We start from the raw sequence: 21,398 nt of genomic DNA, 5'->3' as shown, positions 1-21,398 counted from the left end.
ACCGTTGTTGGGAAAGCCAGCTATCTCTAAACTAGGGCTGATAAAGTTTCTGCATGAAATACAGGAAGACAGGTCCTGGGTTGAGAAATCTCCGGAGATCTTCACAGGACTAGGCGCAATGCAAAATGAAGTTGTGGTCCCACTTAAAGATGATGTCAAACCCTTTGCTCAAACAGTTCCCCGAAGAGTGGCAGCTGCAAGGAAAAAACCTCTCAAGCAAGAGTTGCTGCGAATAGAGAAACTCGGGGTAATACAGCGTATAGAGGAGCCGACAGATTGGTGTGCACAGTGTATTGTTGTGCCAAAAAAAAACGGAAAGATCAGGGTATGCATCGATTTCACCCGATTGAATGAGGCAGTAAAAAGGGAGCTTCACCCATTACCCAAAACAGAGGAGACGCTGAGTGAGCTTGGGACAGCAGAAAAATTTTCAAAGTTGGATGCAAACTGTGGATACTGGCAAATGAAGCTCAGCCCAGAGAGTCAAAAGCTTACCACTTTTATAACGCCATTCGGCAGACACAAATGCAAACGCTTACCGTTTGGGATTAGTTCTGCACCAGAGATCTTCCAGCGGGAAATGCAGAAAGCATTGGTGGACAGTGAAGGCGTAATCTGTCAAATGGATGATGTTCTGGTTTATGGTGCTAGCCAACGAGAGCATGACAAAAGAGTGGAAGCCGTCCTGCAGAAGCTGAAATTAGCTGGAATTACCTTAAACATTGACAAGTGGCAATTTAACACAGCAGAGGTGGTCTTTCTGGGCCATGTTATTTCTAAAGAGGGCATTAAAGCAGACCCGAAGAAAACTGAAGCAGTGCAAAGTTTTAAGGCACCTACCAACAAGAAAGAGTTTAGGCGGTTTTTCGGAGTCCTAAATTACCTCGGAAAATTTTTTCCTACATTGTCTCGAGGAACGCACAATCTACGGCAATTGCTACAGAAAAACAAGGAATGGGTCTGGAGAAGTGTGCAAGCTAATGAGTTTGATCAGTTGAGACAGACGATCTCCAAGGCACCCAGGTTAACACCTTTCTGTTTGGAGGCACCAACAAGACTGAGTACAGATGCTTCTTCACATGGGCTTGGAGCCGCTGTCCTACAGCTGGTCAATGGGGAGTGGCGACCGGTGGCATATGCATCGCGCAGTCTCACTGCAGCAGAGCAAAGATATGCTCAAATAGAGAAGGAAGCACTCGCAATCTGTTGGGGATGTGAGAAGTTCCATTACTATTTGGCGGGTCGTGAGTTTGAGGTAGAAACAGATCACAAGCCACTCATATCAATTCTCGGAGACAAGAAACTATCCAAGCTGCCATTACGTATTCAGAGGTTTGGACTCCGAATGATGGCTTACAGCTACAAAATTATGTATACACCAGGGGCAAAGCTAGTTTTGGGACGCAGGGGACGCAGGGACGCATATTTGGTTGAATCTCTTGTTGTGTGTGAGTTGGTTGACTCACTGGCTATATCTCCTAATCGACTTGAAAGGATCAAGGCATCTCTTCTGGAGGATGCTGCGGGAATGAGATTGTTGAAATACATTGCAGAAGGCTGGCCGCAATACAAGGACGTAGACCCGACTGTGCGCAGCTTTTACACTTTCAAGGATTTCCTCTCAGTAGTACAGGGAATTGTGTTTTACAACAGCAGGGTGTTCATCCCGGAGCTGGAAAGACAGTCAGTATTAGCCTCAGTGCACAAGGGCCATCACGGGAAAACAAAGTTTATACGTCGGGCTGTGGAACTAGTCTGGTGGCCAGGAATGACCACTGAGATCCGGGAACTGGTTAAAATGTGTCCCGAGTGTGCCGAGTTCCGTAGACGGCCTAGAGGACCGCTGATGTGCACAGGACTGCCTGAGAGACCATGGTGGAGGTTGGCTGTAGACATAATGGAGAAAGAGTCTCGGTCATACTTGGTAGTAGTGGACTACTTCAGCAGATTTATCACAGTGCATGAGTTGGTTGACTCAACCTCGTCAGAAGTCGTCGTTAAAATTCTCTAGAAGTTGTTCTGTCTGATTGGAGTACCAAATTCGGTTATGAGTGACAACGGTCCACAGTTTAGTTCTGAGTGTTTCAAAAAGTTCATGAGAAAGTGGGACATACAGCATGTCACAAGTTCACCTAGGTACCCTCAAAGTAACGGTGAGGCTGAGCGGGTAGTACAAACTGTAAAAGCTCTGATGAACAAGAATGTCAGTCTTGATGCGGCACTCTGTTCATATCGAGACACACCATTAGCCAATGGCTACTCCCCTGCGCAACTGTTGTTCGGAAGAGGGCTAAATTCGATGGGATTTTTGAATAGTCGCAAGATCGACTATGTCAGGCTACTGGAGACAGAGAATTTGCAACGGAACTACCAAATGTATCAGTATAATCGAAGGTACAGGACTAAGGCACAAGAATAAGTCCCGATTTACAAGATGTAGCCATACAAGACCCAGGTAAAGAGCCAGTGAGGGCAAGAGTTGTGGCGGCACAGGGGCATGAGGTTGTAGCCATAGGACAATCACAAAGGCTATTGAAGCGAAATCGGCACTTAACCAGACCTTGTAGGGATTCAGAAGCATCGGTTCCAGGTGTGGTAGCACCTCGTGGTGAAAAATCAAGTCCACAGTCAAAGTCAGGTGTGGTTGCACCAGCGGTTCAAGCTGAGTTCAGCACAGGGGTGGATGTAGAGGTACCAGCGGTACCCGACTCTAGACAGGTGCCGACAATTGCTGAACCAGAGCCATTGACGGGTCATGACAGTGGTACAACGGAGAGATGGTCAGAAGAGAGTCAACGAAGATTTGAGGTTCAACACTGTGACCGTCGTGCCTCACCAACAGTGACCAGGAGGGTGACAACCAGAAGTGGCCGGGTAAGTAGGGCACCTAAGAGACTAAATATATAACTTTTGTGTGTGTTTTTTTTAGCATGAGAAATTTCCTAATTGGCAGCTCAATCGTCAGAGACGTTGTCAGCTCACCATGGGAGACCATTTGCTTGCCGGGGGTAGGTTGGCAGGAAGTCATTGACTATGTTCTTGATAGAAGGGAACATTTCCAGAGGTCTTTCATATACATTCATGTAGGACCAGTCCGATTTTGTAGGCTTCATAGGACTCAGAATAGACGGGAGGCTCAACTTATGACAACCTACCTGTGTACGGGGTGGAGCATTTTTGAGAGATGGGATCATAGGTTAGGTAGTCTTAAAATCTTCCCTATATTGTGTACAATTTACCCAATGGACTTTAGGGTGTACAATGATCATCTGGCGGCCAGTGTTCCTGGAGGTCATGGTCGTCAGATTTTAACAGTGGATTACACCGAAAATTCTCGCGTGATAAGGGGCATGGTGGTGGATGAAAATAAACATATCACAGCTTTTAATGATTCCAATGGATTGTGCACACCATTCTTGCACCGTACCATTTTTAAGAGAAATAGAGGTTATTATCGCTTTCAGCTTAGGTTTTTGAAGGATGACCTTCACCCAACCCGAGAAATTGTGAGGCAGTGGATGAGGGAGCTTAGGGAAATCGTGATGCTGAATAATGCTAAATGGAGTGGTCTACATTAGATTTTAATTATATTGCTGATAGGACAGCTAATTAGTCAAGTGTACCAGGAAAGACCTTTCATTTTTCCTTCAAATTTCTGAGAGTGACAGTTCATAAATGATGAAAAAAAAATACTAATAATGTAACTCCATGCACTACTCAACTCGTGATACTGCACCCGTGTTTGGATTGTCGGTTTTAGGTGTGGTTGCACCTTCACTAACACTGGATTGGAAAAGAGCATAAGAGGGAGGTGTGGTAGTCCCGGAAGTTGACGCAGCGGGAAGACGATTCAAGACGCTCCAGCTCGCTCTCTCTGATCCGCTAGCGACCGAGAAGGATGTGCCTTGACCGACGCTCTGGCTACACTCAGCTATACTGCTACGCACTACCAAGTATAGTACACATAATTGAGAGCGAGTATTCATTTTTAGCGTTCTTTTTAATCTCTCTACAAGACAAAGGAAAAAATGATTTCCATGACAACAGAGTTGGAGGTCATAAATAAATAGGAACAAGACGCCTGTATTGTTAATATTGCCAAGGAATATGTTTGCAACCAATCAACAATTGAAGTTATTAAAAATAAGAAATTCGTTAAAGCAAGCACAAGGTGGAGCTTACGACTGAGGACTTGAAGGAGTTGAAAGCAATACACGGAATGTAGAAAGACATAAAAACCTACATCGGCAGAAAAGTGTTAAGTGTTAATTTACCGATGTGAACTGGTACATAAAAACATTACTGTACAATGCATATCATTATTTATCTTGTTTGTTTGGCATTTTTGTGTGTGCTTTATTCAATACATTTATGTTTTATTTATTTCATTTTGATTTTATGTTTTATTTTCTTGTTTAACCATGTCTTTGCAAATGGGCCTGTTTTTTACTACGTAAATACAAATCATCGTATGTATGTAACTCATATATAACTAGCTACTCAAGATAGTTGACGCATCCATATTACTTTCTAGAAGATGCTAAAACCATGCCATTTAGGGTATAAATACGTACAACCCTCTGTATGTATGGGCACATTGATTTTTGTGCACGTTTCATTCAAGACGAACTACTGTACAACCTTTTCTGAATCCTTTTACAAATGTTAGCTAGCTAGCAATTTTCTGCACTGCACCAGCATTTACAGTGCACGAGCAAGCGTCATCCTCAATAAGTAATAATCTGCACTAAGTTAGCTTGTTTTCTTTGAGCACTCTCTGTACCAGCAGCAAAGTTGTGTCTTCCTGGCAATTTCTGCTTTTCACGACCCAAAAATAATAAACTAGATCAACAGCTCAAGTCACATTATTCCAAAGGTATGTGCGTACACTACTGAATAGTAAATAAAATTTCATTTTTTGATGGCCATTATATGGTCAAGTGTACGAGAGACCGCTTTTGAGAATTGCAACGCACGGCTTTTTTGGTCAGGTTAGGTTTAAAAAGGTTTTAACCATACTCGCTAAAGGCTATAGTGAAAGCTGGGCAACGAAAAGATTTTAGTGATAGAAAGGCAAAATTTAATGAAATAGTTAAAAATACATACTGAAACTCAGCTTAAACTAGCTTTGAATGTGTGTTTAGTAAGCTAAAGATATTTGTAGTGAATTAAAAGTTTATGTTGTACGTAGGTCTTGATAGTAAGAACTCCTTACCGTGCGTACTGCATTTCGTACACACATGATGTTACATTTTACAGTTTTGCAGATTATAATCACTAGGTGCACTTAATACAATGCAGTTAATGTAGGTAACTATAGCTACTAAAGTTAACATATTATTTTGTTACTAATTTTTAATATGTACAACATTTTTATAAAATTTTGAACGATTTTTACTATTTTTTATTGCATTGTGTAATTACAATGGTTTCTATACCCCTACATACGATTTTTTCACTATACGATGCCAACCCTGGAACGGATTAATATCGTATCTCAACGATGCACTGTAGTGCTACAAGATGTTTTATATTGAGCTTTTTATTGGCCTTTCTTTTTACGTGATAACATCACATGTCAAAACAATAACCAGGTTGAGTTGAGTATGTCATCAAAATAAAAGGATTCCAGTCTACAGCCACTTTTTCGACTGTTCGTTTTTGAGCTTTCAAGTACTTTTAATCACATTTCCACCTATTCTGAACCTACAACACAGCAGAGTAAGACATGATTAATCTTTTGAGACCAAATAACTGTAATTTAAACTTTGTTGCAAGTCAACCTTTAAAGATTAAGCCTATGAGAGCCTTAGCTCCATTGAAAACTACCAAGATAATCTTCAAAGAACATCCCTGACTCACCTTCACAATTAGCTAACCTTACAATAAACAGTTTACATAAAAGTGTGTCTCATATAAAGCAAACTTCTTTTTGCAAGTGTCAATATATTTTCGATATTTCTCTCATATAGTTTCATGTTCTTTTTTGTACTTTTATACAGACAGGGTAACCAAAATTAAGCACTATAGTCTATGTTTCAAATTTATATTGATTTATAAATTCTTTAATTTAAAATTTTTATTTTGATAGTAGCCGTTGTTAGACCAATGACTATGATATGATTATTCTTAACGTAAACTGAACTCATACGATGATCAGAGACAACCATAAATTGATAGTTTAAAACATCCTTTGAATACACTAGTTATCAATTTTTGAAGTTGTAAATAATAGGTTGCTTTCATAAAAGGGTATTCATACTTGTTAAAGTATTTACTAAGATCTGTTTCTTAGAAGTTAAAAATATGTTTGGAACAATAACAATCCGGTTAATAAGAAACTGTATATTGTTTGTTGAGAGAATGGCAGGTTATAGAGAGGAATAGAAAATGAAGAGGATGGCAAAGTGACTTCGATGAAATCTCGAGTGTTATTTTTTAAAGTGATGACTGTGGTTGTGTAAGGTTTTAGTTGAAGCGTCATCACACCTTCAGATAGTAGTTGTTTTAGTTAAGGTGCCATCACATCTTCAGATAGTGGTTGTTCTAGTTAAGGTGCCACCACACCTTCAGATAGTGGTTGTTCTAGTTAAAGTGTCACCTCATCTTCAGATAGTGGTTGTTCTAGTTAAAGTGTCACCTCATCTTCAGATAGTGGTTGTTCTAGTTAAGGCACCACCACACCTTCAAATAGTGGTTGTTCTAGTTAAGGTGCCACCACACCTTCAGAGAGTGGTTGTTCTAGTTAAGGTGCCACCACACCTTCAGATAGTGGTTGTTCTAGTTAAAGTGCCACCACATCTTCAGATAGTAGTTGTTCTAGTTAGGGTGCCACCACACCTTCAAATAGTGGTTGAAATAGCTGAATTTATGCTACCTTATGGCGATACCTTATGATACCTTATAAGCAAACCATGAGAAAAAGCCCCTCTCGCATGACATTTATGGTAAGAAATACTCTTTGGTATTCTTACAGTTTACTTAATATTAAAGTTTTCTTTTTCCCATGCAAGATCCTTTTATGCGCCCTTTACAAAAACAAATTACCTACGATAGTTGGATTCCTGACTTACCATTCTAAGTGACACTATTAAACTGAACTGTATTAAAAACTAAATTGAATGACTGAACCGACTCATCTATGTGACAGTTTGCTACAGCTGCTTGTTGTTTTAGCCTTGCATTGTTAATCAGCTGCTGTGTCATTAACAGAGTTTTCGAAAAGCTTTTTAGCTTTTTCCACTAATACTTGCATTGCATGAAACATTGATAAAAATTGGCTACAGATAATACAAGGCCACATTTTATCCAACCAAATCTTTATATGGTCAGTTGCTCTTAACCTAGTTGTATCTATTTAGTATTTGAACTATACTTATAAAATGCTGAAAGGTTTTATTGTTAAAGTTTGTGTATTACTAAACATGTGTGCTGATTGACTGATATACAAAGCTGTAATGGTTAGCTCCGGTATTTACCAAAATAAAAGTCTTCCTTTATGTGAGTTGATGAGATTTGTTAGACTTTCCATTGATTTCTAGAAGGAATTAGTTGAATACCCAATTGTGTCAAGGTCATTGTTTACTGAGTGCGAATCTTTTACCAGCAGATCAATGCAAATGAGCTAGTAGTTAGACAATGAATATTTATCAGCACGGAGAACAGGCAGAAAGATGTGTCACAAATAGGCTGGCAGATCATTCAAGCGTCACCTTCTGCTATTTCTGTAGCCAATTGGCTTTGAGTGGCTACTCAAAGCATATATACGCATCCATGCGGAATGGCTATTCACATGGTACAGTATAATAGCTATGTATGTCAACTGGCTATTCACATACAAATGTGTGCATGCTGCAAACAGAGAAACAACAGAATAATACATAGCATGAGGATTGGCTAATCCACAGCGTCAAGGGCAGTTCATGTCAGCGACAGTCACTATTTGGGCCTGTTGCTACTGCTTTGCAGTTTAATTAGTAGAACAAGTTGTGAACTACGGATTAGTAGTAGGAACTATTGAATCCTCGATCGGCATGCTGTTAGGAGGCTTTGAAATACCCCTCTGGGTGATGCTAGGAGTTCCAGCTGTTACACTGCTGTACATGTAAGCGTTTGTGATCCCTGTTTAGTTAAGGACTGTTTACAACTACTATCTGAGGAACACTTATATAGTTTAACTTACAGTATATCAGATCTGCTAGCCTATAGGTGAACATGGTAATGGCAATTAGCAAGTGGTTTAAACATACACGCGCTCCTTCATGTGCTGTCATCTGAAATGTTTTTGCGGACTTGTGCAACACACATCAGGCTTTCATGAAATTGTATGAGACTTCTATGATAGAAGAATCACACTGTGGTGATTGTCTGACATAGGATTAGTTTGACGCGTGACCCCTGAATAGTTGAGCACGTTTAGTACTAGTTTACTTGTTCGAGTAGCTATCAAGCCTTGCTTCAATTGGCCAGTCACGTATAAGTAACACACAACATTTCATAATCTAAAATCTAAACCTACCACTGTCCATTTTCTGAAAGAATCCTTACCTGCATTGAGCACTGCATCGGCCATGTGGTGTTTCCCATTGATCTTGTTTTAAATAATTTAGGTCAATGATACATATTGTCCATGTCTTAAAACTGGTTGACTTGGTCAGATGTCATGGCAAATAGCCTTCTGTAAGACTGATTCACAATATTTCACCGTATGTCGGAGTTATCCTCTTTCCGATTAACTCTCATCGACTATGTGCACCGTTAATAGATGACATCATTGAAGCAACGCTGGTACGTTAGAAAGGATTGCAGCTGTGAAATGTTCTCGATAGTTTGCCAATAATTTATGACAGCCTGTGCAATGTGCACTACTTCGGCGATGGTGACTGGCTGTCAGATGATTGCTTGATTTACATTTTTCATTATTCGAACAGTATTACTTATACGTATATACAAAGTTAATTAATTATATATGATTAGTTCAGTGTACTATATTTCAGCATTTCTGTGTCTGCTTTGTATAATGAGAACCCTACACCATGACCTATTAGCTCATGTAAACAATTGGATTTGTGATATTTGGAAAATTGGTATCACAGATGATCACTTATTGAACTTATCGATCACTTATTGATCATAACTAAGTGATCAATTAGTTGATGATATTATCATATCATCAACAGCTCTAAAAAAACTGCAAAGCTGTTTTAAGGATTAGAGTATGGACAGTTACTGATGGGTGTAATTAGATTTGGCTTGTTTATTTGTTAACAACTTTAATATACAGGAAAACTGTGACAATACAATTTGATAATCAATCGAAAATCAATTTCGTAAATTGTAAAATAGTAACCAATGAAGTAAATCAAACAATTTTTGTAATTGCATCATTCCAAAAGCATGAGAAAGTTTTAAGAAAAATAAAATATTGACTTATGCCTTTATTTATTCAACTTAATATTTCATTCTAACAGTACTGTACAATATAGTAATATGTTATCAAATTTGCTTTGTGTCATGAAATTTTCCAATTAACAGACTAGCATCGTGTCAGTACTTTTTATTGGTCAGACAAATAGGCCTGTAGGAATGATACAGGAATATAAGAATGAATCTGCCAACTCATATCCAGTGATGCACACCCTCAAACAGAAACAGAGACTTTGTGAAATTAGGTTATAAAACAAAAATTTTACACCCACTTGATGAGATATGTCTACTAGAGACATGTCCAGTTGCCGAGGGCAATTAAAACTTTGATGCCACTCTTGTTACCAATGGTGAGCTTTTGGACATTGAACCTCAACCAGTTGGTTGCTGGTGGAATGTTCTAGATCAATAAACCACGGTTGCTCTCATTCAAACAACTGTCTATGAAGTTACCATATCCAGATTCTGTTACTGATAATTTTTAGGTATTCAACAAGGTCGTTTCACATATTTAAAAAAGCAGGAATTCCTGGACCCAAACCTTACCCACTGATTGGAAGTAGCATGGCTCTCTATGGAGATGTTAGTATTTGATTAGTGACTGTTGAATTGATCTAGATTTATATAGTGTTTATACTGTATTTAAATCGTGTTTGTAACGTGTTTATATCGTGTTTATATTGTGTTTGTATCGTGCTAATATCGTAGTTATATCGTGTTTATATCATACTTATATCGTGTTTATATCGTATTTACATCGTGTTTATATCATGCTTATATCATGTTTATATCGTACATAATTGTATATCGTGTTAATATCGTGTTTATATCGTATTTATATCATGTATATATCGTGTTTATATCGTGCTTATACCATGTTTATTTCATGTTTATATCGTACATGTATGTATATTGTATTTATATTGTGTGTATTGTGTTTATATAGTGTTTATATAGTGTTTATATCGTGTTTATATTGTGTGTATATTCTGTGTATATTGTATTTATATTGTGTCTTGAAGTTATAACAGCATTGCAACATAGACATAGAAACAGAAGAATGAGTTATCTTACCATGTGAGTGCATAGACATAAAAACCTATGAAACTAATATAATTCAGTTTATCTTTTCTAGAACATAATGAACATAGATATGAAGTTACGAGCGAAGTATGGAAAGTTTGTTGGGTAAGTCAGTCAGAGTTGTTGAAACGTTAAGTGATGCTCAAAATGAACCGCTGACAGAATATGATTGGTAATCACTATTCTTTTTACAACAATCAGAAGTTGTGTTTTAGTCAAAAGCACCACTGGGTAAATCTTTATTTGCACCAAAACTAATTTTATGGTGTAGATAATGTTTAAAGTTTTTTGTTCATTTGTAGTAGCAGCATTTTAAAACTGTTTTATCTGATAAATTATCAGCAATATTCTAGATGTGAGAGCTTAAAGAGAAAGAGGTAAAATTTAAAAATGTCATCAATAATTGATAGCAGATAATATCAGATCAATATTTGAAGTCTGATGTTTGTGAGAAAAAGGCACCTTTGAGACTTACTAACACCTGTAAAACTAAACAGAGTAAATTCTAAAATAAGAACAGCTTCTGGACTTTTTCAACTATTAACGCTGTGAAACTATTAATTGAAAAAGTTTAATAATACACGTATGTTTTAATAAAGTTCACTTATATATTATTCATAACAGTCTTAGAAAAGTAACTCACCTCTTGACCTTTAGAAATCAATTATGCATTTTATAAGTTTAAATTTGTTTCAGTTTTATGTAAAATGCTTGAGTTCACTGACTGTATATAAATGGCAGCTAGCTGAGTGGTTCTGATGTTTTTACGCTATGAGTCTTTATGCCATTCATTCATTATTAACATTGAACATATATACTAAGATCTCTACAGTGTATGCTGCGAATCATAATTTATAAATCATTAATATTTAATATAATATAATATAATTATTAAATAATTATTTCTGCTATTTTAAATCCAAAGTATTAGAATTTTTAGTCAATGAACCAATGTTGTTTTTAAGGCACCAATCAGCGAAATACTGGAACATTTAAGTTCTAATAAAACCCTGACCTTATAGAAATGCTTTCACATGCAATACCATTTTGTTAGGCATTTTATATAGTATAATGTTTGCTGTTGCTGACACTTAGGAAGGAAATACCCAAAAACATTAATTTTTAATAAATTTTGTAAAGATTGCATGAGTACTTTTTGTGGGCTAGATGAAACTTTGCTTACAAGAACCTTTTTATTTTGGGTATTGATATCAGCAATGACTGTTAGAAACTGAGATGCCAGAGAAATAGATTTGAACCCAAAAAGTACCTGATGATTATGAACTCCCATTATAATTATTCTTACTATTACCAATGCTGTCACACTTTTTATTGTTATTGACTAGGTTAATAGCAGCAATACCTATTACATGAGTGTTATGATTATCGCTAATACTTAATGCTAATGCATACTAAATAGTCTAGGAGCAGAGTAACTCAATTGTGAGTTGTTATTATTTTTCTCAACTTATGCAATATGATGCGTGCCAAAGATTCTTCAGTATTTATATATTGCCTGTTTGAACGTTGCACTCTGTAACCTCGTTGCTTATATACTTTCATGTTTAAATTACATCTCATCAAATGGCGGAGGCGTAATAAACAAGTCGATCATTGTTGCCATTGTGACAAGGAATTTCACAGACTGCGATTGGATGATTGGAACAAAACGTCATAATCCGCCAGAATGCTTAGTAATAGCGGCCAAACTAGTAGCATGAGTTGCGTACACTGCGTACCTGAGCTACTAACCTCAAGTGATTTAGTAGTTTTATCACCTCAACAGATAAAATGGTAACTGAACGCGCTGACCATTCTAAGTTCAACCATTTGGAACCATTTACAACTATTGCTAGGTAAGCAGAACTGATTAATTTCATGATCAAACCGAAGACCTCGTTCGTTCACCGCGATAGCCATTAATTCATTGTCATTGAATATTAGGAACGATGTCCATATGAATATGATGATTCAACTACTATTGAATGATAATAAATTCAAAGCAACTAACAGATCATACCACAGACCAGATTTTACATGTGATATGGTTAAATATTCCATTGTATCTTGCTGTTTTGTTCGTTTGAATTTGATGATCATGATGATCTATCAATCAAGGCCAATCTACATGATTTGAGCTGAAGACCTAACATGAGGAAATGCTCAGACTCAACTCAATAAGCTATTAATTTTTTTACTGTTTTTTGTTGTGTGATCTGCCATTTGATTTCGTTTTATAAAATACTTATAGTGGTTTTAAATCTCCTGAGTTAACTCCAACGAAAATATACCCTTTCGCTCCGTTGTTGTTTTACCATCAATAGCCTTCATCTGCAAATAAAATAATATACATAATGTACATAATAGCACAATCCCTCTTGATAAAAATTTCATTTTGCTAAAAATTTATGTTTTGAAGATGGCAAACCTTCTAAATATAAACAACAGTGATTAGCTACGAGTGTCACAACACACAAAAAGCTAATGTTTGAGGCATCGGCGAATATTTCTCAATGCTTGGTTAAGCACATAAAGGATACACGCAGGTTAGCTTTATTGCTTTATTGCAACATACAGTATAGGAAATAGATGTCACTTTGCCTGATGGGTCGGTCACACCACACACAAACACACACACCTGGCTATGATATTCGCTACTACTACTATGATGCATAATGTATAATATGCCAGACAAAAACACTAACCTTCAGTGTCTGAGACACAATCATCTCCTACATTCCGGTTTGAACAGCTATCCATAGAGCAGGAGCAGAGGTCAGTGCAAGGTAATCCTTGCTTCTGGCAAGAGCACCTCCCGACACATGACGTTCTGCATCGGCAGAACACAGTCTAAAATAACACAAATTAAGGTTTTACAACGTGGAACAAATATAACCAATCTATAATGTTTCAGCTCGCCTTTTACTGTGTTTGGAGGTTTGAGATTAAGGTTTGTAACAAAGTCAAAAGCTACAACTAAAATATACCAATAATAAATTGTGTGGCAGAAAGGGTCGGGAGAGGAGAAGAAATTTGTTAAATTTGGCAGCTTTTTGAGCACTGCTGTTTACACACCTTGAGCACATCAGCTGGAGCTATTTCTTTACCATTCCAGACTATACTGATACTGCCATCACTTTCAATTTTCCAACCATGACCATCTGGCCCGAGACGATCTCCACATGTGATGACATCAGACCATATAGCTGCTTGAAATATAGCTCTTTTTGTGTGAAGAAGGAGGGCATCATCAGTGGTTGGTAACATTTAGGGTGAGGTCCCTGTTTTGTAAAGCTCATACCTTGCTTCATTCACTGAGGTGCAATTAGATCCATAAAGATCACACACAAATCTTTCTACTACTTTCATTGTTGCAGCTGAAGGATCTATGGATAGGTGAATATTGATGAAGGTACTTTGATACGCAGAATTATTGAGTAATAGATTCAGTGCTTTCTTCTTACCCTTGCCATGGAAAGAGCTGACAGAATCACAACCAGTGAATGAGTGAAGGAAAGGTAAACATGATGAAACAGGTTCACCGAGGCTTACACTCATCGCTGTCATGTCTAATAATCTGTGGTTATTTCCTCTTCCCGTGGCCATCACCAGCTTTGTATTTGGCGGTATATGTGTTCTTGCTATGGCACTCAGGCCTATAATCAAGACATCTGTGTCAGGAGTTTCAATGACAACATGTTTTATTCCCGAAGTGGTAGCTTGTATGGCATGGTAGAGCATACGGGTATCAGCTTCTTCATGTTGCGATTTTAATTCTTTGATTACACTAGCAGCTGAGTTCTTAGTAGCAAGAAGCATGCACTCTGTTGCATTGGTTATAAACATTTCGAGTGAGTCCAATTCTTTTGTCCTCATGCCATCATATATGAAGTCAAGAAGCTCAGTTTTGTTTTCAGCGCAGCTTAGATATTTCCTCCGTTGCCGAGGAAGTCGTTGCGTTGAATGCGTTATCCTTATCCTTTGGTGTCCAGCACTGCTTTGCTTGCTTCTTTCAGCATTCTTGATACTACTAGTAAGGTACTGATCGGAAACCCAGTCTATACGCAAGGCACCGTGACTATTTGCCATGCTCATGAGTTTATTAAATACTAGGTCAACAAGTTCCCCAAATGTTTTTGGTAGGCTACTAATACTGAGGGATTGGATTACCGCCATACTGTCCACAATTACAGCCTTTTTTTCACCATCTACTTTTGAACAATTTTGTGGACAGTCTGTTCGCTTTTCTAAGTCATGTAAGAGCGTGGCTTTTTATACATTTCTGAATGCAACCATCTGCTGTAGCTATCGCCATGGGCATCGCGGTAAGGGAGTAACACATCACAAGTTTCAAGTCTATTGGCCTTACTTGGCTTGCAATCAATAGTCTGTTGTATAAATTTCGATCTGCTAGTGCTGATTGGTTCTTTAGTTTCTGTTTTTGAGTATTGCTTGCACCCTTCTTGGTACTTGACATGTCCTTAAGTTTTAGTTGTGGTATTGGGCTGTCAAGCTTTGCTGTCTTCTCCACAAGTCTGGTCTGGTAGAATTGGCGATATTGCACCAGTCCTTTGTTATATGCACATGATATGTCCATAGCAACATCCTCTTCAGCATCAGCCCATGTACTAATGGATATGAGAGATGAGACTTCTTCTTGCATAGGGTTTTCATTGCATTCAGCGTTGCAATCACAGATGAAACCATATTCTCATGTTTTATTGCCGCAGGTGACGATTGACTCAAAGTATGCGGTTCACCAATTTCAATGCTTGCCATTTGTAAACAAAGATCTGAGATGGCTGCTTTGGATGGCTGTGCTAATATCCATCTTTGAAATGAACCTAAAAATCAAATTAGCTAGCATGAACAAAACTATATTACCGGAATTTCCAATATCAATTGAACGAAATTGGGATAGTTTGGAACAACAAATGTTGCAAGCCAAAATATGTACACAGCTGTGAACAGTTAACTGTCCTGATTGATGTTAATGATCATCTCAGTATAACCATTAATTGTACAATAGTCCTTCTATAGTAAGTATTCAGTGACCGACCAAACAAATTGTAGGCAGAGTCAGAGTGCATTTATTACACACATAAGTGTCAGTTAACAACTGCTGATAAAACAAGATTCCTTACTTCATGAGTGACTGACTAACTTACCTGGGTTTAATGTGACTTTGCTGATTCCACCAGCTGACTTACAACCTCTATTGATGGTTTGCTCGATTGTTTGGTCCATCGCAGTACCAGTGAAAGCTTTGCTAGACCTGTGAACAGTGAAAAATGAACCCATGAGTTCTGTTTCACTGCTGCTGAGTGCCTTCATCTCTGACAGATAGACTGGTAGGTACCTGAAAATTAAAAAAGTACAAAATATCAATTAAAGCTGATGATATGAAAATAAACACGTAAATGACAAGCTCATTTACCAAAAGATCAACGAGATTGTATTATTTGACTGTAAACCAAGCTGAATTTTATACAATCGTAAGATATCAATTGTGAATTGTTATTTCACAATCCAAGTTTGTGAAACGCAATGCTATAAGAAATGACAGCAACCATCACAACATGAGCCATCAGGGGTTTATAATAAAGCCCTGATGGAATATGCATTACAATCACAGTGTCTTAATGATGGTGGTTTACATACCTCGAGTAGTTGGTTCGATCATAAGCGAAAAACCATGGCATCATGTGTTCAATACATTGCAAATGTAGATCCCAGTCTGACAATCTTGTTGCTCGGATGAAGGTTAAAAGAAGCCTGACCATGCTGAGGTAGCTGTTCCAATACTTGTAGGTGGGATCTCTAGTCTCTTTCGCACTGACATACTGCTTGAAATCTGTATAGAATGTTGATAGTTCTTGCACAGCATGATCGATTGACATTTCTGATGAGAATTTCCTTTTCATAGAATTAGCAAGCTCTTGATACTTGGCCACCTACTCATCACTGCATGATGACAGATAATCCTCTAGCTGTATTCTACACAGGGCTTCATATACCACTTTATATCCTCTGATAGCTCTGTTGTAATGTTTCCCACTCAGTGCACCATTTATAGAACCGGCAGCAACTACATCTGCCTCCACCCACTAGATCTGTCAAACCTCCAGAGCCAAACCGCTTGCCAAGGATACTTAGAAAAGACATTACAGTATGGAACTCGCCTAGTCTGACTATTATTCTCTTGTAGTAATTTTCATTCCTATCATTCCATCTGATGTGTTGGATCTTTGAATATATTGCCAAGTCGAAGACAGCAACAATCTTTGGTAGCTCAAGCTTATCTGCAAGATCAATAGTTCTGGATAAGATAGTATTGATAGTTGATATATCTGTTGCAGGAGCCTCGATGAGCGGGAGGTAGTGAATGGCAGAAGGAGTTATGTCCACAGATTTGTTGTGGTAGATGACTTGGTTATACTCTGTTCATGGTGGAATAACACTGGGCTCCTGATGTGAATGTTTCAAAGCAATGTAGATGAATTCCTCTATGTTGTCAGAATGTTGAGGGAACGGGTTGTTGATAGACATTGCAGTATGGCGTGGCTCCGGCTTTCCTTGATATGTGATTGGACAAATGTTTTTGTCGTAAGCTGGAAGTTTCCTAACTGATCTATCAACTGACTGATGAGAATCATGAGAGCTGTCTGTGGAGGTTTTTGACTGAAGCATTATACCATTTACGCAGTGTGCAGTGCCTCCACCTGTGATTGTCTCGTTGTTGAAGTCAATATTGTCCCACACTACCACTGTCCAAGTGCCTTTTTGAAAGTTGGTTGATATAGAGTTTGTCAGATGCTTCACTGCGAGGGCGCTTTCAAGTCGTACAATAGTGTGGTAACTTGAAGTGTGGCCAAAGCCTGCTAACAGGTCATTGACTAGTCTATTGCCTGTAATGTGTCGGAGTGTTAAACCAAGGGCGAGTGATTTAGGGGTCAAAACTTTAGATGACAATGATACAATATCTTGACAAATAGAACTGATTCGCTTCTGAATGCTGGATGTGACTTTGACATATTCATCTGAACTTGCCAAATCAACAGTTGTTTGACCGGTGATACTAGCAATAAAGTTGAAGACTTATTGCTAGTGAGTACTTAAGTAAAGGTGAGTACTTCATGCACGATTCAGTAGAGAAATCCCTAAGCTGCGGTGGCCAAATGGGAAATCTCTTTGGTACTGTTGCTATGCTTTCCTGAATAGCCTGTGATACATGCGCAACTTCCTGGTTATATGTTGGTTGCACCCTACTGTACACTGAAGGTGAGCTACAGTCACTGTCAGTGTCAGACAGAGAGTCCACAACCGTTGACATGTCATGCGAAATGACTTCAGACACATTCAAAGAGCTAGGATAGACTAGTTGTGACTTCTTCTTGTTATTGGAAGCCAAGAATGTCAATTCTGGTATATGGACAGCTAAGTTTTCTTTTAGTCTGCTTGGTCTATAAATAAAAGAACAAATCATGTGGTAAAAATATTGTTTAATTGACGGTACTTCAGATTAATTTACATGCCAGTGTGACTAATCCTACTAAGTAGTATATAACCGGCGGTATATGCCTGAGCTGCACAAAAGGTTTGCTGCTGTCATGGTCGTCTTTAGAAATACCTGCTACGGGTGTTTACTCAGCCTTATTTGTAGAACAAATAGGTCCAGCACTCGGTCCATATTAGTTGTTATGTGGGTAAATTCTACTCAAGGTAAAAAGATTTTATCTTAATTCTTACCTCATTACTTGTTCATCCGGATAGTCTTGCATTATCTCAGTATACATCTCATAGAGCTTACTATATCTGGCCACCTCCCTTCCAGCTAACAACAAGGCTTTCAGCTTAGCTACAAACTTATTCAGTCCTTGAGACAGGCTCCCTGCAGTGGTATGGTCACTGTATAAAATAAACAGGATACCTTCGAAATGCAGTTGACTTCGATCTGTATTTGCATATCTAGAACATTGACCTATTGTGTTGATATTTCAAACCACAGTATGGCAATCATAAAAATATATACAGCTTGAATGAAGTGGCAGGAATCATTAAAATAGTTTATTTAACACAGGTTTCTGCAAGAAGAGTTTATCACAGGTACAAAGATTTTGTATGCAAATAACAGGACTGTAATCTCCACACAAACCAAGTCTGGGGGCCACAGAACATTTTTGTGTCAACAAGTGGAAGATGAGTTTTATGGTAGCTTAATATTTCTAGCATATTTGTGACCTAGTCATTATTAATCCAGTCTCCTACTAATTATGCCGCCTGATCCCACAAATCATGGCTGGAGTAAAGACGATTAAGAATTCTGTGCAGTGGTTTCCTGATGGACACAGAGCGATTCCCAGGCAGTTTGTCCATTGAACTAGTTGCTCATGCAAAGAAGAGTAGGTGTGAAAGCCGATGATGATGCAAAACTGCATCTTTAGTTTGCACAAGTCTATGTGTCTGCGTAGACTGCAGCAATGAAATGAACGACGAGGTTGAAGATGGTAATCATATGGACAGTGATGATGAGCTTTAAGATTTTATTTAATGGTTTTATTAAATACTTTGCAAAATGCTTTCTAGAATCGATTGAGAGTTTTCGATGTATCATGATAAACAGACTGTGTACATTGGTAAGTATGCTATATAATATAATTATCATACAATGTATCAAAATACACATACAAAGTCCTATGATATTAATTAATCATCCATAAAGTTAGTTGTCATCAAACATGCTGCACCAATATTGTTTTAGCACACTACTCGTACAATAAATCTAAAACTAAGCAAGAGATTTCATATATGTCAGTTAAATAAAAAAGAAATAACATGTACCGACGAAAAGCACTAAGAGAAGCATAATAAATACTTTATGCTTGTCACGTGTTGCTCAGCAATATAATAATTTTATTTAAAATATTAAACATTAAATTCGTTAGTCTGCGTCATAACCAGTGTACCCAATGAGGTATACAGTATAGCCTGTCAATCAGTAGTTGTACAGGTCCCATTGTAAAGAGTATGAAGAGGTTTCTGGCAGACCAGTGGATAAGATGATGACAAGAAATGTCTGTCATATTGAGTCCTTGGCGGCTGACTACAAAGTAAAAAATCACATCCATTACATACAATGAGTTCAAAATACAAAATTATCATAAAGACATATAAGAGCTTACATTTATGGTGCAATATTTATCCATCATAACCTATCAGAAAAAGATGATCTATCAAAGCATGTACATGTAGGTATAAATTTAAAACTTAAAAATAGGAAGAGGTACAGGACTGATTTTCATGTGTAGTCAATGTGCATAGCCCTACATGAAAGGAATAGATGTACACCCTTCAGCTCTTGCCACAACAATATTTAGTTAACTCATACATCGCATACTTCTGTAAGGTAATAAAATTTTGATATGTGAGCACTATAATAATAAAATATAACTCAATAGATTAAAATACAATGAAATATGTATTAATATTAATATCACACAACATAATGCGACACATAAATCCTATAAAACGATTTACTGCAACGCAGTTCAATACAATATAATACAGTTATTGTAATATAATACACCAGAATATAATGTAATAATACAGTATAAGATCTGCATGACACTATATAAAATTTTAAAACTAACCAAAATATCAGTTACATAATAATCATACAGCTGCATGCATGAAGGTACTACGCGTTGTGTTGAAATTGGCTTGACGTTTTAAAGAGCAATACAGTCACCAATTTTGTAAATAGGCGAGCTAAGTAATAGGCGAGCTAAGTGTTAATAATGATCAGCAAAGGCATGCTATATAACAAATACTCCAATATGACTGGTTTATTCAAAAATACACAAGAGGTATTATATTTATGAAGCCCAATAATCTAAGTAGCTAATAATGTTATGTAGTGCTGCCGTCTTAGCCTAAAAAAATTAAACAAGGTGAATTAAGCCATTGAATGTATGAAACACTGAGTGTCAATACCTATGACAAAAATTGGTTTATTGTATAGTTTATGACCAATATGTAAAATATGGACTGAGAAGTTTGACAGTGATTCATTTTAATCAACACCTATCACTCATTGATCCAGCTGACTGCAGTAAACACCGACAAACAATACTCAAGCAAGAAGCTGTTTGTTTTGGAAAAGCATGATTAGATGAAGGAAACGCAAGATTTTCAATGAAGTAATGCATTTAATCTTTGATTGATGAATCGTTTGATTATTTATCAAAGTATTAAGTAAAACAGTTTGCTATCATCTCACCTTAGTTTTTTAGGGGTTTGAGATTCTTTGCAACTTGAGAAGTTATGTTATTTCGACTCACTAGCTATCTTCATTAAGCATTCAGTGTGGTATTTGCATGCGACAAACACTGTGAGTTGTTCCGATCACTTTAGTGGGTTTGCTACGGACCTATCTGACTGTTTGTAGATGGTGCTCTACATCTCATAGAAACTTTAGATTATTGGCTCTTTTCCATTAGTAAGGCTTATTAAAATGTAGAACTTGATTATAATGAATTATGTAATCCATAATAGTTAACTGTGGTAATCAATTTAGATAGATTTTAAATTTTCATTGCTACTACCAACGCTGACGGCAGTTTCTGACAGGAAGATAGCGGAAACATACTAAGAACCTATGTGTTATTACATTATTATTCATTTAATATGTTCCCTATGAAAACAAGGCATAGAGTTATGTTTACGGAGCTGATTGGCTGATTTGGCTAATTGCGCAAGAAAAATCTTATTTATGTATTTCTAGCCACCTTTTAATGACAAGTAATCACTGCTTGACAACAATATCTCTGGTAGGTATGGTAAATAAGGTATGGGATGCTTTATTCTATCTATTAAACCTAAGACTCGTT

The 21,398-nt window shown here is 37.4% G+C and overlaps 1 protein-coding gene across 1 annotated transcript in view; it reads left to right on the top strand.

Moving 5' to 3' along the window:
* The first annotated feature begins 7,873 nt into the window (after positions 1 to 7,873).
* LOC137407378 (cytochrome P450 3A29-like) overlaps positions 7,874 to 21,398 on the top strand; it is a 31,640-nt gene continuing 18,115 nt past the window's right edge. Inside the window, exons 1-3 of the mRNA XM_068094016.1 lie at positions 7,874 to 8,104; positions 9,912 to 10,008; positions 10,562 to 10,614. Coding sequence (XP_067950117.1) covers positions 8,034 to 8,104; positions 9,912 to 10,008; positions 10,562 to 10,614 — 221 coding nt within the window. The 5' untranslated portion in view covers positions 7,874 to 8,033. The remainder of the gene's footprint in view (positions 8,105 to 9,911; positions 10,009 to 10,561; positions 10,615 to 21,398) is intronic.

This window comes from Watersipora subatra, chromosome 10 (assembly GCF_963576615.1).
Source record: "Watersipora subatra chromosome 10, tzWatSuba1.1, whole genome shotgun sequence".
NCBI lineage: Eukaryota > Metazoa > Bryozoa > Gymnolaemata > Cheilostomatida > Watersiporidae > Watersipora > Watersipora subatra.
This window is presented reverse-complemented; position numbering and strand designations above follow the sequence as displayed.